The sequence below is a fragment of the Microcaecilia unicolor genome, chromosome 9 (genome assembly GCF_901765095.1).
Source record: "Microcaecilia unicolor chromosome 9, aMicUni1.1, whole genome shotgun sequence".
Classification (NCBI taxonomy): Eukaryota; Metazoa; Chordata; class Amphibia; order Gymnophiona; family Siphonopidae; genus Microcaecilia; species Microcaecilia unicolor.
The window spans coordinates 46,141,792-46,160,207 of record NC_044039.1 but is presented as its reverse complement, the minus strand read 5'-3'; the positions used below and the strand labels follow the sequence as shown (position 1 = coordinate 46,160,207).

The following is an 18,416-nucleotide window of genomic DNA, read 5'->3' as shown; positions in this document are numbered from 1 at the left end:
GCAGACAAATATTGCTGCACAGGTTGTTCCCCACACACTGTGTAAGCACACACATCAAGGATGATTGTGGTTGTGTCCTTAGTTGTGGGTAATGTTATTTCATAAGTGTTTGTAAATTGGGGTAGAGAATTTGCTAGGTACTGTGTTCCAGGTAGCATGGGTGTGGTGAGCACACATAACAGGAGGGCTAAGCACTTCATGTTGGTAGGTGACATCCCTAGTGTTTTAGCGAGAGATGTATGAGTATGGGGGGTAAATTCTAATAGCCCCTCTTTCAGTAGGATCTGGGATTTCGAAAAGACCATATATTTCCAAGGGTTCCAATCCAACCTCTCTGATGAACAGGATGGGAATCTCAGCAGTGCCCAATACGGTGTATGTAATTACCCAAAAATCTACGACGTCACCAGTCTGTGGTCTTATTAGGAGGTCGTCTGTTTGTTCAAGGTGTAAGCCTAAGGTGCCTCCAAACAGTACCTGAGTGTGTATTACCGTACGGCTAGGACCTAATGTCCAACTGTCAAACAAAGGCTCACACAGTATGTGGTATCGGGTGAAGGGGTCCCAATTGGGATCGTCTTCTGGAGCAGGGTCCCAATGAGGATGAAGTAATTCTCTTAGATATTCTGGGGGTTCAGGGATCAAGTGTGCACTTAAATTTAAAGGCGACGGTGGGGGAGAATCTGGGGGAGAAGGCGGGGTGTCTGGAAAAATCTGGGACATATATGGATGGTCAGTTAGGCGTGTTGAGCTGTGTATGAGGACGAGTGACTGGGACGATGATGTGTGGCGTAACTACAGTAGTATTCGTGGGAGGAGGAGTGTCAGTAGTATGAACCAAAGAATAAGGAGGAGGGGTGGGTCGTAAATCAAACAAGGTAATATTATCCTCAAAAGTACTTGTACGATTGGGGACAATATAGACCGAGCTACTAATAGGAGTGGGAACACTTGTAAAATACAAAACAGGAGGATCAGTGAGGCAAGGAGTAGTTGCAGTGGTTTCTGAAGGATAGCGTTTCCGGCAGGCAAGGTAACGTTGCCAGTGGGAAAGGCGGTAAATGTGATCCAAAGATCAAAAAGGTAACTGTCAGCAGTATAGATAAACAAGACAGTAAGAAACAAAACCAAACCCATACACAGTAGAATCATGCACAAGAGTCCATCAGCAAACAGTCTAAGCGATGGGAAGCAGAAGAAAAGGGTGTAGTGATGTAACACCTTAGCTGAAGAGTGTCAATTTTCACAGTTGTAGTACAGCGAAATTAGCTGGCTTGATTCGGAAAGTACAAATGTAGAATGTCGAGCAGCTCACAGGCGTTACTGTGCAAAATGGTTACTGTTGAAAACACAATGGACTCCTGGTGTACTGGATTTAACTGGCCTGCTAAGTTGCGGACTTGGAGGAGATCTTCTGCCAGATTACGGATTCTGATGAGACGGATGCGAAGATCCACGTAGGGAAGTGGAAGAGCAGGAACTGTGGGAGGTGGAGGTGAGGATGGCAACTCACGTACGGGTTCGGATATGGGTGGTTGTTCAGAGGGTGAGTCTGGAGAATCTGTGAAGGTTTGGAGGACTATATCAGCCAGATCAAGGAGTTGTGATGCAGGAGATTGGATAATGTGGTTAAGTCTTTGGTCAAGTTGATCCAAAAGTGTTGGGTGCGGGGTCGGTGGTCTCGGGCTCAGTGGCGGAGGTGACCGGGTTCGTGGTGAGACTGGTCTCTCCAGTGGCTGCTGTGCTGGAAACAGTGGCGGTGGAGATGGGGTTCGTGGGAACATCAATGGAAACATCCAGGAGACCTGATGGGATATTCGGATAAGCACGTATATCTTTCAGATGGACCCAGGATGTGTGGTCCTCCAGCTTTGCTGCTGTGGCTGACAAGGCTTCTATCTTGAAGGGCCCAACATAGATGGGATCTCGCCAGGTCTTGTGCGTATAATAACGCCGGTGCACTAGATCACCCACTTTGTAAGGGGGGGATCTAGTGTCATCACAATCCCCTCCTCTGTCCTCAATTCCACAGGCTATTTCGGACCGCCCTTTCTGCCTCGCCTCACCCCATGCTTGGAATAAACTCCCTGAGCCCATACGCCAGGCCCCCTCCCTGCCCAGCTTCAAATCCTTGCTCAAAGCCCATCTCTTCAATGTCGCCTTTGGCACCTAACTACTATTCAAGAAATCTAGACTGACCAACTTGTCATTTCATCATTTAGATTGTAAGCTCCTTTGAGCAGGGACTGTCCTTTTTTTGTTAAAATGTACAGTGCTGCGTAACCCTAGTAGCACTATAGAAATGTCAAGTAGCAGTAGTACTCTTGGCGGCTCACCTAGCAACTTTTGATGATTAGGGGGCGATTTTAATATTACCAGCAACCCCATGATAGATTGTAAGCCTCCAAAGCAGTCCTCCAAGGACCACGAAAGGTGGGGGGAGGGTCAATTTTCTTATTCAGGAACCGAGCCACGAGCCTTGCCAAGTTCATCACCCATGGGTGATGGCTTAGGGCTACAGAGCCACGCCCCATAAGATCCATTCCGTGAAGCAGGTTCGATCAAGGAGTGCAACTTTAGCCTGCATGGTTGCGAGTTAGGCCATGGAGCAGGTGCCCAAGTCTGCACAAACTACCATCTGCTGGAGGTACAGAAGATACTGGAGTTTTTCACAGCCCTTATACCAGTGATGCCATCTGCTGGTAAGAAAGAATAAAACCCAATAGTCAAGATGATGTAGCCAGGATTCTAAGGATGTGTCATTTTCAGCTTCCTAACTCCATCAGACCAATGAAATAACCATAGTAACATTTCCTAGTATCTCGGATATACTGGGATTTCTCCCCTACAGGCAGTCAGGATAAGAACAGCAAAATAATTGATTATGGAGAAGAGTCGGGCAATGCTTTATTAACTAATCCAACCTGCCACATCCTCAGAACTCAAGTGTGGTGCGTGTTAAAATTCCTGCCTCCAACAAAAGCCAATATCTTTTTTTCACGTTGACCACCTCCTGAACCAAGTATAAACAAACATAACTGATAAATATTTAAGATCAACCTGAACATCAGGCATGTTTTCTTGGTTCTTAAGGATCAGAGTGGAAAACTGTGGTCTAATTCATCTTCAGTAACATTTGGTGCCTCTTAAAATAGCTAACTTAGAATGTAATATAAAACATTCTGCGTTGTGATGGAGGATTTGACTCTGCTATTGTGTAAGAAGGACTGGCCAATGTCCCAGTGGAACTGAGTTGCATATGGAAGCTGAGGAATCATGGAAACCAAATTTGATGTGGCCAATGAGGTGCAATGAGAATCACTTGTGTGCTACCTGTATAAATGTTTTTCAGCACTCTGGATAAGAAAGGAATGGGTGGAAAAGCGTATAGAAGGCCTGCATTTGTGCAAGATTCTGGAAATTCTTTCAGGAATCCTCTTTTTTTTTTTTTTTTTAAAGTTGTGCAGAGGACTGAAATAATAGGAGTACTGAAAGACTGCCTCTTCAGTGTATCTCAAGACCTTCCCCACAGGTATACACATCTCCAAAACGTGCCCTGCACCTGAAGTATAAGATAAAGACTGCTTTTTTTTTTTTTTTTACCTGTTCTTTCCTTTATCCCAGCAGCCAGGCCAAGCATCTTGGGACCTGCTCCAAAGATCTGCAATTTCTTTAATTCAGTATTTTTGTTCATTTCTCCTGCATCTGTCTGTAAACAAAACCAAATAGATCAGCAAACTGGTGGGTTCTTCCTACTGGAGATCCTGCTCTACTTCAGCTACATATGACAACCACATTACTGTAATGTGAGTGAACCCTTGGAGCAAAGGATGAGAAGCAAGACCCACCACTCAGAAGTCATTCACTGTATGTTACCCATCCTAATGCATGTAGCAGTCAAAGACTCAAAAACACAAGGTTCACCTAATTGTTGTTTATATACGCACTGACAATGGTATGTCTAAAATTAAAAATCTCATAGTGCTACAAAAAAATCAAACTCCAGATGGAGGGCTGGGATGTCTCCCCTTCAGCTTAACGTTCCAACATACCATCTGGATTGGCCTTTCAGGCAGGGTTACATAATTGTTGTGTCATGGAATGTAGGAGGTATAACTCCCCCGTCAAACATAGTAAAAGTTTTACAGTCCTTAAAAGAAGAGAATGTTAATCGCACGACTACATGAGACCCATCTTGATGAGTTATAACATACTAAGCTTAAACGGTGATGGATGGGTTATCTAGAGTCCCCGGCTCCCAATAGGAAAACTGGATGTATAATTTTATTTCATAAGCATCTAGCAGTAGTCATCCATAAAACTGTGACTGGGACAGATGTTATGTGCTAGCTCTTTGACAACAGACAAGCAACAACTAATCATATGTCCCTAATGTCTATGATAAAAAAGCTTTTTTGCTATTATCACTCGAGAAATAGCCACACTAGGAGACTTTCCAATTATTATTGGAGCAGTGGAGGAGTGGCCTAGTGGTTAGGGTGGTGGACTTTGGTCCTGGGGAACTGAGTTCGATTCCCGGCACAGGCAGCTCCTTGTGACTCTGGGCAAGTCACTTAACCCTCCACTGCCCGCCGCATTGAGCCTGCCATGAGTGGGAAAGCGCGGGGTACAAATGTAACAAAAAAAAAAATTATGGGCACAGACTTCAATGTTCACGATCTTACACTAGACAAGTCTTCCCCATTGTCCAGGGATAGAATAGATTTCACTAAGTGCATACCATTGATACTTGCATCTATTGATCTTCTAGACGTGTGGAGAGTTTTACATCCCCAGGATAGGGATTATACTCATTTATTTTGGATGCATAGCACTTAATCAAGAATTGACTATCTGTTGACTTCCTAATCTCTGTTTCCAGTAATTTGTTCTGCAGCCATACACACATTTCAAATCTCAGACCATGCCCCAGTAAGGCCTGAATTGGAAGCTTTTAACAGGGCCAGAGGGCCTCTTTGGCAATTTCCTCTTAACCTCTATAGTGATAATAAATTTTCAGGATTTTCTGACTGCAAAATGGAAAGACCATGAACGTTTGAATTTTCAATACCCATCAGCTCCAATTTTATTTTGGAACACGCAAAAGTGGTGCTGGGGGGAGGGGGGGGGGAATCAAAACTTGCGCAGCTCATAAAAAAAGGGCTAGGGATGGGGAGATTCTGCAGTTAGAACGCTTAATTTGTCACCAGCACAAAATCTATGGCGTAGCACCTCTACTCCAGCTCAAAGAGCAATTGCTTTCTTCTCAATCTGTGTTAAACACCTTGCTTCATCAGCACCAGATTAAGTCCCAATTATATTACAAGCACAATGTATACTGCTGTGGTTATAAGAGGAGGCACTTTGGGCTGAATTGTCTAGAAGATGGGAGTGGAATACACAAGTAAAGTTCCTGCAGAGTCCATCGAGAGATTTGGTTAAAGGGAATAAAGAGAGAGTAGCTATTTTAGGGATTCTTTTAGGGCACTCTACAGCTCAACAGACAGTCAGGGCCTTGATAGCAGTATCTATTTAGTGAGCTTGGATCTCCCCTTCCTGAAGAATTTCCACAACTTTTACAAAGACCCATCTCACTGCAGCACCCTGGGGCACCTCAGCAAACTCACAGGGGTATTGCAGCACATTTTCCCAACCTCCCTCCCGCCGCCCTGAAAGCTGCTACTTCTCTAGATGAGCAGCAGCAGCAAACAAGCTGCAGCCACTGCGGGGCCAGACTATCCATATCTGTGGCTGACTATCCTGCCCCGGACATCACTTCCTGTTCCAGGACACAGATGGCAGTCACGGAAAGTCCTGCTTCGTGGTGGCTGTAACTTACTTTGCTGTTGCTGCTGATCTAGAGAAGCAGCAGCAGTAGGGATGTGGAGGGGGCAGAGAAAAGGCAGACGATGAAATGGGGGGGGGGGAGGAGAAACAGTGAGGGAAACTAAGGTTGGATGGAAGAGGGGAGGAGAAACAGTGAGGGGACTAAGGCTTGATGGAAGAGATGAAGAGAAGAAGATCAGTGGTTGGATGGAAAGGGGGAAGAGGAGGGGGCAGTGGCTGGATGGAAAGGGGGAAGAGAAGGAGAGCATGCGTGGGAATGCCAGCATCAGTGGCTGAAGCATGCCACCGATCTGCTCGCTACGCAGGCACCATGGAGTTTGGGCATCAGGCAGTGGACTTCTTCAGGTGGAGGGGCTTGGGCATCCTTTCCAAGAAACGTAGGACTCAACGCTGTCGGGTGAACACTGGAGAAGAAATGTGTAGCCTAGGGGCGCCATGACCCAAGAAAATGTGGGAACCAGTGAGCTAGGAGAATGCAAGCACACTAAGTGAGTCCCAAACTGAGGGACACCTTGGCATGATTCTGTGCAATATTCTTGTCTTTGGTGGCCTGTTAATGATGATGGAATGAGAAGAACTGGATGAAATATGCTATGGCCAACCAAAGAGTCTGTGGAGGACTGCTTGCCCAAAAGCAGTGTCTTGTGCTGAAGATTAGTCCAAGCAGTAATGTTTGGGGAAGGTATGTACTGCAGCCCATATGGTAGCCTTGCAGATGTTCAGAACAGAGGCAGATTTGTGGTTTGCTATGGAGGTAACTTTTGCATGGAGCTGATGTGGGCCAACTCGGTCAGAAGAAGAGGTCTGAAAACACGGAGCAAAGGAAAATGCAGTCTGTGATTCACAGTTGGCTAGCATTTGCTTGGAGGAAGGAACGCCCAAGTTTTATGCATGAAGAGCAGAAAGATGATTTTCTGAAGTCATCTGTACAATGAAGGTAGTAGAACAGAGCTCATCTGCAATCTAGGGTAAGGAGTAAAGATTCTGCTGGAGAATACAAAGGTGAGGGAAGAAATATGAGGAGACCCATGGTGTGATTCAAGTGAAAATTTGAGACAACGTTTGGAAGAAATTTAGGATACATTCTCAAAATAAATTATCTAAAAAATGTGTGTATTGGGGGTGGGGGTGGCGACGCATTAAAGCTTGAAGCTCACTGATTCTTTGTGCAGTGATGATAGTAATCAGAAAAATTGTTTTCTATATATGATACTGCATGGAAGCAGTTGCTAGGTGATGTTCAAAAGTGTGGTTCATGAGTTTAGCCCAAAAAATTGAGATCCCACTTTGGAGAAAGTCAAATAGATGGCTTCATGTTTCATGACGCCTCCCATGCAGCGGGTGACTACTGGGCAGGCAGCAATAGGCTTTCCCTAGAATGGAGAATGATATGCTGCTATGGTGGCTAAGTGAATGTTCACTGATGTAGTCTGAAGACCTTTGCTGGAAAGATGAAGGAGAAATGCAAGGATGGTTGCAGGCAATCATCAGGCAGGATTCTTTGTGCCCACAGAGAGAGAGAGAAAAACAATGCCACTTCGATTGGTATGATTTTCTTTTCTTGTTGAAGGTTTTCTTGAGGCCAACAGGACTTCTTACTGGTTCTGGGACTGGTAATGTATCAGGTCCCACACAATTTCCAGGAAGTCATCACAGACTGAAAAGGAACAGAAGGGCACACTTCCCTTTTATCCAGTTGCAAACTATGCCAAAACATTTCACAGGACCCCACAGTCATCCACAAAGGAAAGATATTCAACATAAAGGGATCTTTCACTTGCTCATCTTCCAATGTGGTATATATCATTCAGTGTAAAAAATGTAACCAAGGATGTTATATTGGAGAAACAGGCCAGATGCTTAAGACAAGATTCAATTTACATAGACATCACATGAACAATACTGGTGCCAGTAGGGCTCCCACCCCTGTTGGTCAGCATTTTACAGGACCAGGACACTGTACCAGTGATTTCACAGTGAGAATACTGAAAGGTAACTTTAAAACCATACAAGAACGTAAGACATTTGAAGTCAGAATGATTGAATATTTTAACACCCAACAGAAAAGACTTAACAAGGATCTGGGTTTCCTAGCCCATTATAAACCATAAAGCTGTAATTCTCTGTTGATCACCCCTCCCCTCACCTATCCACACCCATCCTGTTAGAATATCAATGATATGCTTTGATGTCCCCATGCATACCTCCTACCCACCCCCATCCTCCCACCCTGTCAGATTGTTATAGTAATGCTTGAATGTTTTCACTTATATATACTGTCAGCTAGTACATTTGCTTATTTCCGATCTGACGAAGAAGGGCAACCTTCGAAAGCTAATCAAGAAATGTATTAAGTTACGTCCAATAAAAAAGGTATCATCTTATTTTCTTTTCCATGTTTTATTTTGTTTGATTTCTATTGATAACCTTAAGAGTGGACTAACACGGCTACCACACTCCTCTACAGGAAGTCAAGGAAAGCTTCTGGAGATTGGGATGGAGGATTTGAGTCTGCTGTTGTGTAAGAAGGACTGGCCAATGTCCCAATGGAACTGAGTTGCATATGGAAGCTGAGGAATCATGGAAACCAAATTTGATGTGGCCAGTGAGGTGCAATGAGAATCACTTGTGCGCTACCTGTATGTTTTTCAGCACTCTGGATATGAGAGGAATGGGTGGAAAAGCGTATAGAAGGCCTTCATCCCACTGGATTGCAAATGCATCTGGAGCAAGTCAACACTGACTTGGACAAACAGAACAGAACAGAAGTGGGCACATTAAGTGTTCTCCTGGGAGGCAAACAGATTTATGGTGGAAGTACTCCATAGTGTATACAACATTTGAGCCGTATCTCTGTCCAGGGTCCAATTAGAGAGGGTATAACTTGCAACAGAGAATCTGCTATTTGATTTTGTTGATCCAGAAGGTATGTGACACAAATTGGTCTCTATGTCCCAGATTCTTAAGGCTTAACTACTACTACTACTACTACTATTTAACATTTCTAGAGCGCTACAAAGTGTACGCAGCGCTGTACAAACACAGAAGAAAGACAGTCCCTGCTCAAAGAGCTTACAATCTAATAGACAAAAAGTAAAGCATTTAAATTTAAAATATTTAAGCAGTCAAGCACAAGAGAACAGTCACAGAAGGACAGAAGATGTTGAAGGGTGGTCAGTGTGATTAGGTGTAACTCTGGTTGGAGTAGTGGGAGAAGGTGATAGAAGAATAGAAATGGGTGAGGTAAAGTAATGAGTGGGTTGATAGGGAGGTTATATAAGACATTTCACTCTAGGGGTGGGTGGGTAGAGGGGTAGGGTGGGTAGGATTAAGTCTAAAGCAGGAGAAGGTATTCTCTGCAGCCTATCTGTGAGATGGAAAATGCTCTCTGAAGCTGCTGCTATAAGTTGTTAGTTTTCTCTCCCTGAAAGAGATCCAAGCCACACCCACGAAGTTCAAACTGTCAGTGGGGAGGGTGAGGGGAGGAAATGGCAGTGCTTGATGAAAAAGAGAGCTCAGTTTGATAGGAGATATACTATAGGATGTCATTCTGAGGCCAGGCTAAGTCTAAAGCAGGAGAAGGTATTCTCTGCAGCCTATCTGTGAGATGGAAAATGCTCTCTGAAGCTGCTGCTATAAGTTGTTAGTTTTCTCTCCCTGAAAGAGATCCAAGCCACACCCACGAAGTTCAAACTGTCAGTGGGGAGGGTGAGGGGAGGAAATGGCAGTGCTTGATGAAAAAGAGAGCTCAGTTTGATAGGAGATATACTATAGGATGTCATTCTGAGGCCAGGCTAAGTCTAAAGCAGGAGAAGGTATTCTCTGCAGCCTATCTGTGAGATGGAAAATGCTCTCAAAACAAAGACAGCCTGACCCATCTTGCTTGCTGATATAGAACACAGCAACTTGGTTGTCTGTCCTTACAAGCAGGGTGTGAGAGTGGATCCATGTTGAGAATGTCCAGAGAGCACCGAGGACTGCTCTGGGTTCCAATTGGTTTATGTGTTACATCCGTTCTTTCATGATCCAGATTCCTCGAGTTCTCCACTGGAGGAGATAGGCACCTATCCTATTGCAGAGACATCTGTGATTAAAGTCTGAAGAAGTGGCTGTGCTTGAAAGGGATGTCATACAACAAAATTTTGACTGATGAAGCAACCTTTGCAGAGACTGTCAAATGGTAATGGTATCTTGTCCAGAGATTGCAAATGTTGATTCCAATGCAGTTTTGGAAGCTACTGGACTTGTTGCATAAGTAGCTTGCTTATGGGGGCGGCATGAATAGCTGCAGCTGTATGTCCCAATAGTTATAAGATGTTGGGAGCCATAGCTGAGATCACGAGAGAAATCTGATTGGAAAATTTGTTGTCTAATCTGTCTTCTGGTAGAAAGGTTCTGGCTTGTATATCTAGGCAAGCCCCTATGAAATGAATGATCTTTGTGGGCATGAGGGCAGACTTTTGAAGACTAACGAGTACTCCTAGGTTCTGGAGGGTTTGAATTGTATTGACAGAGTTCTGTTGCTTTCTTTGATGGGCCAGAGATTAGCCAATCATTCAGATAAGGAAAAACATAGTGGTCTTTTCTGCAAAGGATAGTGCAGCAACCACAGACATTTGGTGAAGACTCTGGGTACAGAAGAAAATACGAACAGTAGAACTTTGTACTGGAAATTAAGATCTAGGAAAGTGAAAAAATTGATAATGGTTTGGATTGACTGGCATGTGGACGTAGGCTTTTAGATTGAGGGCTGCAAGCCAATCACTTTGATTTAAAAGGGGAAGAATGGTGATAAGAGTTCATTCTCAATTTTCTTTCTTGATGAACGTGTTCAAATTGCAGAGATCCAATATAGGTCAAAGTCCGCCTTATTTTGGGGGGATGAGGAAAGATCCCGAGAAAACTCCTTGACTCTGCTGAGCAAGGGAGATCTGTTCGATTGTGTTCACTTCTAGAAATTAATTAATTACTTCCCTTAGTATCTAGACATAACCAGGAGTTATCAGATCCCATGCAAAACACTTTTGGAGAAGGGGTAGGTCTGCTGGTGTTCAAATGATAGCTCTGAGAAATGATCTGAAGGACCCACCGATTTATTATGACAGTTTGCCATTGGCTGAAAAAAGGTTGAAGCCTTCCCCCAACGGGTTTAGCATCTTGTGCTGCTAGTAGAGCTTGGAGCTTGCCTTCTATTGGGCAATTTCTGGAGGTTAGTTTGTTGTGGTTGCTGTGTAACCTGAGCTCTTGGGGACTGCTGAAACCTTCTTCTGGGACAGAACTTATGAAAATATTCAAACTGGTAAGGTTGTTTGTACTGGTATTGTGTAGGTTTCTTGGACTGAGTGGATTGATCTGGAGGTTGAGCAGACAACTGATCACGAAAGAATGATCTTTCATCAAAGAAGCTGCATCCTCAACTTTTCTTTGCCAAATAGTTTCTTCCAGTTTGTTGTGCAGGTCTTCCCCTAGACCTGATGATTTTGATTACTAAACATTCTGAGATTATAGCTGCTGCTGATCTAGACACAGCATCATAAGTGTCATAAGTAGAACACATGAGATGGTGGATGGTTTCTTGGAGATGCAGAAGGAATGAGTTGATTTGTTCTTGCTACTGAAGATAAGCAGTGATACCAGTTTTCGAAATGTTGTAGCATAGTGTGTTGAAAATAAAGCATCAGAAGTTGATGTGTCACTATCTTGAGCGCAAGCATAGAACTTTGATAAACTTTTTTTCCCTATGGAATTTAAAAACTTCACTCCACAGTTTAATTACATGTTGAGTGAAGAAATAGTTTCTCTGATTTGTTTTAAATTTATTACTTAATAGCTTTATTGCATGCCCCCAAGTCCTAGTACTTTTGGAAAGAGAAAACAAGCGATTTGTGCCCACCCATTCCATTCCACTCATTATTTTATAGATATCATATCTCCCCTCAGCCATCTCTTCTCCAAGCTGAAGAGCCCTAGCCGCTTCAGCCTTTCCTCATAGGGAATTTCGTTGCCCTTCTCTATACCTTTTCTAATTCTACTGTATATGCAGACTTATGAGCTAGTATTCTATAAACAGCAATTGCTCATGCAATTGCCATTATAGACTCACAGCAGCCCAGCGCCCAAGTTTTATGCAACCTTTTGAGAATTACCCCTTAGTGTTTCTTTACAGCTACCTGAGAGACTACAGATATGTACAGAAGCTGAGTTTGTTCATGACCCGATGCAGGACTGACTTTATCACAGCTCTAGATGTTTTGAAGTGGGAGGTATAGAGGAGGTAATTTTCAGATGGATAGTTGTGAACCTTGGAGACGTTCACATACTAGTAAAGGGAGGGTCTACATTCAATGTGATTTAACCAGTCAGAAATGGCTCATGGTCAGTTAAATCAGCTGTTCTAGGCTAACCATTTTCAGTGGAACTTAACCGGTTAGCGACAAACTCAAAAAACGGTCATTTTGGGGGCGCTCATGAGGTACAGTCAGCACATGGCTGGTTAAGTGATAGCATTCAGAACTTAACCAGCCAGATTAACCACATAAATAGGTCCGAATAGAAGTCAGTCCTATCTCTATGACGTAACCCATAGCCAGTTAAGTGCTGAATATCGTACTTAATCAGCTATATGTTAGCCAGCTCCACAAACCCAGAAATTCAATGCCGGTGTCTGAACATGGCCCACCACTGAATTTCTGAGTTTAGCACCAACAGCAGTCAGCAAAACATTGATCGTCACCAGCTGAATATCGGGCTCATAGTGTTTGTTTGGAAGCAGAGCATGACTGGAAAATAGATTTAAAATCTCTCCTATCACTACTGGATTAGGATGTAGCTAGGGAGAGAACATTTTTAAAAAAATTTGTATACATTTAGAATAAGCAAACTCCTCAGGAGCATCCTCATGCTTTTCTTGGAAAGAACAGGGTTTTACGCTTTGGGATGACTTCTACTGGGATTATTTCCCAGTGTTGAGAACTAGTGGGGATCTGTAAGGATTAACAGTGGTCTGAAGGTGAAACCTGCAGAGACCGAGGAAATGAGCTTGGAGAAAACACGAGGAGAATCATGTATCTGTACTGCCTCCAAGTTAGCAGATTGTTATGGGAGCAATGGCATAGTATTTGTTGTCTGTAATATGTTGGTACTATTTTGCACAAATGACTTGAAGAGCTGGAGAAGTACAGATTCTATGGCATCTGAGGAAGGAACAGCAGAGGTTTGAGGGACTGCCAGGCTGGGGGAAGGCAATTCCCGGATCTATAGAAATCTGCCATATTCCATCCCATTTTGAAAAAGTCTTCTTTGGATCCAACTATTCCTTTTTTTTTTTTATAAAGTTTTCATAACAATCATAATATATGAGTAATAATACACGAAATTAAGAAATAAATTTAAGAAAATTATAATCTCAACTAACAAAATAACTCAATAGTTATCGACCACCATTCTTAGGAATTGGCCCAAGATTGGAATAAACTAAGAAATCAGATATGTATTACATACACATATATCGTATAATTAAACTTAATGATACAGCTTACCCAGGTGGCTTACCCCAAGCTGTCTTACAGTATTTCATCTGGACTAGGCTATTACATTAACCTCTTCCTTACTTAGTAAAAATTTCTCTAATTGTTTAGGATCAAAGAATTGAAATTGCTTGGATTGAAATAACATTCGACAAATACAAGGAAACTTAAGTACAAAATTTGCACCTATTGCCAAAGCCCTCGGACGCAAAGCTAAAAAAGCCTTGTGCCTTTTCTGAGTTTCTCTAGCTAAGTCTGGATATATTCTTATTTTTGATCCCAAAAATATAGAGTCCAAATGCCTTAAGGAAAGTTTTAATACTGCATCTCTATCCATTTCCAGGGCAAAGGAGACCATCATAGTAGTTCTCCGAGTTATAACCTCTAAAGAGGATTCCAAAAAGGATGTGAGGTTCATTACTTCACCTCCTTGAGCTTGTAAAGTGCCTGAAACAGTTTTAACATTACTTTGTATGTAAAACGCTCGAGTTATAGGTGGTAATGCTGCCCTCTGACATACCTAAAACTTCAATTAAATATTTTTTAACCATTTGTATCGGTGAAATTAAAGGTAATTTAGGAAAGTTTATCAGTCTTAAATTGAGTCTCCTGGATTGGCTCTCCAATATTCCAAACGTCTGAAAGTGAAATTTTTCTCTCTTAACATAGTTTGTCCCACAAGTTCCAATTTTTGAGTTCTTTCGTCCAATAGTTTCACTACAGAAGCTTGTTGGGTACTATTGTGTGTCTGAATGAGAGCAGCTTCAGATAAAGGACTTAATTACTTGAGCATTTTTAGTTATCAGAGATTGTAAGGAAGATTGCACAGTAACAGTCAAGTCCCAGAGTGACTCCAATGTCACTACGGCTGTTTTTTTCATATTCCCCAAAGAAAAAACAGGAAGAGGGGCTTTAGCAGCCTGTTCCAAAGTACTCACTGTCTGTGAAGAAAGTGCAGATGTAGCTATCAGCACTGGATCCTCTGGTCTGCTATCGTTTGACTTTTCCTTCAGTTTGGGCAAGTTTCCCCCCTGCTCGCTTCGATTCCCACTTGGAGACTGAGCTACAGGCCTTGCCTCCAAACTTCCACGTCCTGGCTTAGGAGGAGCCGCACATTCGACGGGGCTCAGGGAGACCCCGTCTATACTGCTAGCAAACGCCGAAGCACTTGCTTTGACTGTAGAGGTTAAAGCCGTCCTGGGACCAGACATGACTCCAAACTGTTCTAAAGTCAACTGTTGAGGCTGGTGAATCCCGGTAGGGGTGGAGGGCATCTCCCTAACTTTGCCTCTTCTTTTCCCCATTTTCGGCGATCGAAGAGGGACCCTCTTCAGTAGAGTTTATTTCAGGTCGGTTCTCGTCTGGTGCTGCGTCTCAGACCGCCGCCATCATGGGAACCAGACCCAACTATTCCTAACCACTGTCGCCCTGTGTCAAATCTCTGTTTCATGCCTAAGGATCTGGAAAAAGTAGTATTCGACCAACTCATCTCATTTTCCGACAAAATTCTGGCCCTTCACCCTCGCCAATCCAGTCTCAGAAAGAATTTCAGTACAGAAACAGTGATGAGAGCTCTCCTGAATGAATTACTCACACTTGAACTGGTCCCTTCAAACCTGCCTTGACTCGGTCGCTACTCGGCTTAAGAATTGCCAACAAAACCATCGCTTGCTGGTTTTCAAATACATCGGTCATTCCTTCTTCCTCCATTCAGCTTTTTGGTACATCAATCACACCAGTGCCAAGTTTCCGCTATCCTGGTATCTTGGATTCTTCCCTTTCATTTCAACCTCAAATCTCACATTTGCCTAGGGTGAGTTTTCTTGTCTTTCGTCAACTGCCATTTCTTCAACTGTAATCAATTCCATTCACTTATCCTCTCTTTGTTCACCTCATGACTCGACTATTGTAATATTGTTTATGCTGGTTTACCTCATACATCTTTAAAAATCCAAACCCTTCAAAATACAGCTATAAGACTACTATGTTCTGAGCATCACTCTGATCATACAACCCCTTCTACTGCAACAATATCACTGGCTACCAGTTCAAAACCACATCCTATATAATAATTCTCACCTCCAACGTTCTATGCTTGGGACCGTGGCTCCCTGGCTGCAAGTGGTCTGCGAGGCAGACACACACGGACGTCACTGACGTAAACACAGCTGATTCCAAGGCAAGGGGAGGAGTAGGGAAACATGCGCAGCGTGTTTCCCTATTCCTCCTACTGCCTCGGAATCAGCTGTCCCCCCCCCCGCGCTATGGCCCCCTCGAAACCCACCCCCTCCCGCGAACCTGTCGATCCACCCCCCCCCCCCCCGGAACGCCGAAAACTGCCGCCGCCGTTGTTGTGCTACCTTCCCTTCCCTTAGGTTGTTCAATCATCTTCTTAGAAAGTTTAACTCCGTGCGTCTGACGTCAGACGCACGGAGTTAAACTTTCTAAGAAGATGATTGAACAACCTACGGGAAGGGAAGGGAAGAGAAGGTAGCACAACAACGGCAGTGGCGGCAGTTTTCGGCGTTCCGGGGGGGGGGGGGGGGATCGACAGGTTCGCGGGAGGGGGTGGGTTCGAGGGGGCCGTAGCACGAGGGGGGGGGAATTGCCTGCCTAAGGCCCGTTTCCTTGCCTACAGAAACGGGCCTTTTTTACTAGTCATTTATAAAGTGCTATCCTTACATTCAAAGCCTTCAGATTTGGCTTCCCCGACTATCCTCTCTTACTACCCCCCTATTCACCAGTCAGGGTTCTCCAATCTAGCAACGATCTTCATCTGATCCTTCTGAGTCCCAAGTTTGCTCATCTTGAATCTATTACACATTGAGCCTTCTTTTTCTTATCACACATTTGGAACAATCTTCCCCTTCTTTGCAGTAACCTCTGTTTTCGTAGTTCCAAATCAGAACTGAAGACGTGGCTATTTAAACAGGCCTTTGCACACACAGACTGACAGGAGTCACCAGTGAAAACCCCACCACCAAGACCAATCCTTTACCTTCTCTTCTCTTCCCTCCCTCCTTCCCTTATTTCCTTTATCCCTAGTTTTACTTGTCTTTCCTATAGTGAGATAAAAGTTTTATCTTTCCTATTATTGATGGAGTTCATTTCCTTTTCTTAATTGGCAGCATGTAAACCGCTCTCTGCCTGTCAGTTATAGTGGTATAGCAAATTGTAATAAACTATAACTTCTGAATCACCCTAGGTTTGTTTTGCAAGTGAGCTGTTGGATAAAATGTATGCTTTTTGCAGTTCCTTTATGAGAAGCAGAGACATTGGCTTCCCCTCCTTGTCAGGATAATTACAAATATGCTTTATTTTTTCCTTTTGTTTATATTGTTAGACTGTGGCTCTAAGAAGACAGGGGGTGGGGGAGAGGGGTGTGATGGTCCCATTGCTGTGGGCCTTGTGTACCAGAGAACTCATGCTGCGGGTGGCAAGGTAGCAACTTGTTATGTGGCTGTGACCTGATTTTGCTTGTCACTGTCTAACAAATGGAACCCTAGGGAGAAGCTGCTGCTGAAAGAGATCATTTTATACAAAATAAAGTGAAACTGAGCGGGTCCTGGGACTGAACAATACCACATCAGAACTAAAAGAATTAAATATATATTTTGTTTTGGTCTGTCAGTTGGTTATTTGTATAAATTTTTCCCCTTTTTTCTTTCAAACATTGAAGGTACGTCATGTTTGCTTCTTTGGCATACACTGGGGGATTATTAACTCCTGTTCTCTATTCCTTTTCTGGATGTATCCCATCTTTTCAATAGTTACTTTTAAAAATGGGGAAAAAAAACGTCATGGTGACGGTTTTAAAAACTGGAGCACTTCTAAGGAGAATCTGAGGAGGTGGAAAGGAGTGTTGCTTACATGTAAAAGACTGTGGAGGAGGGAGCTCAATGAGACTTAGAAAAGTCCTAGACTGCTACAAAACTGCCAGCACACAAGGCTCCATAGGTGACATCACTTAGAGTGTGCCTGCAATCCCCTAGCTGCTCTATGGAGAGCTGCTTTAATTCAGACACATTCACATGTTTTCGTGTATGAGTTGCTCATTTCAGGTCCTTCCACAGCATTTCTATTGGGTTCCAGTCAAGACTTTAATTTTGTTTCTCCTCAGACATTTCAGATGTAGACTTGCTTTTGTGCTTTGGATCATTGTCTTGCTGCTTAACCCAATTATGCTTCAGCTTACAGAAAGATGACCAGGCATTCTCCTTAAGAACTTTCTGGTACAGTGCAGAATTCATGGTTCCTTCAATAATGGCAAGTCTTCCAGATCCTAAGGCAGCAAAGCATCCCCACTCCATCACATTACTACCATGTTCGACTGTTGGTGTGATGTTCTTAGTGTGGAATGTTCTATCTCCTTTAAGCCAGACATAACAGGGCCTGTGTAGTTTTTTTTTTTTCAGAGTTCCACCTTTGACTGTCTGTACCTAGAACATTATCCCAAAAGGCTTGCAGAATATCCAGGTGTATTTTTGCAATAAGAAATGAGCACGGATGTTACTCTTGGACAGCAGCAGTTTCCACCTTGCTACTCTCCATGAATCCCATTTTTGCCCAGTCTCTTTCTTATTATAGAGTCATGAACACTGACCTTGGCTGAGGCTAAAGAGGCCTGCTGTTCTTCGGATGTTCTTCTGGGATCTTTTGTGACTTCCTGGACAAGCTGTTGCAGCGCCCTTGAAGTAACCTTGGCAGGCCAGCCACTCCTGGAAGATTCACCACTGTTTCAAGTTTTCTCCAACGCTGGATCTTGAATCAGATTCAATTCTGCTTGTTCCATGGTGGATTTTGGCTCTACTGTAAAAAAAAAAAAAAAAAAGGACTTTCCTCATGCACTTACAAAGCTCAAAGATCCGCGATGTATTTGCTAAAAGAAATTGATGAGGTGAGTGCTGACTTACAAGAGCTTGGCGGGTATAAGATTTAGAGGCAAAGTTTGAAGAGCAGCGAAGACTCTAACCACAACTCAAGACTTCTTTTTCTTATTTGTCTGATAAATATGAGGAGCTACTTCAAAAAGCTGACAATGTA

General features: G+C 43.3%; 1 protein-coding gene across 2 annotated transcripts in view; it reads right to left on the bottom strand.

Moving 5' to 3' along the window:
• KDM5A (lysine demethylase 5A) overlaps positions 1-18,416 on the bottom strand; it is a 461,230-nt gene that overhangs the window by 348,705 nt on the left and 94,109 nt on the right. For both annotated transcript variants that reach the window (XM_030214276.1, XM_030214277.1), the window contains one exon: positions 3,604-3,709. In XM_030214276.1, the coding sequence (XP_030070136.1) occupies positions 3,604-3,709 (106 nt within the window). The remainder of the gene's footprint in view (positions 1-3,603; positions 3,710-18,416) is intronic.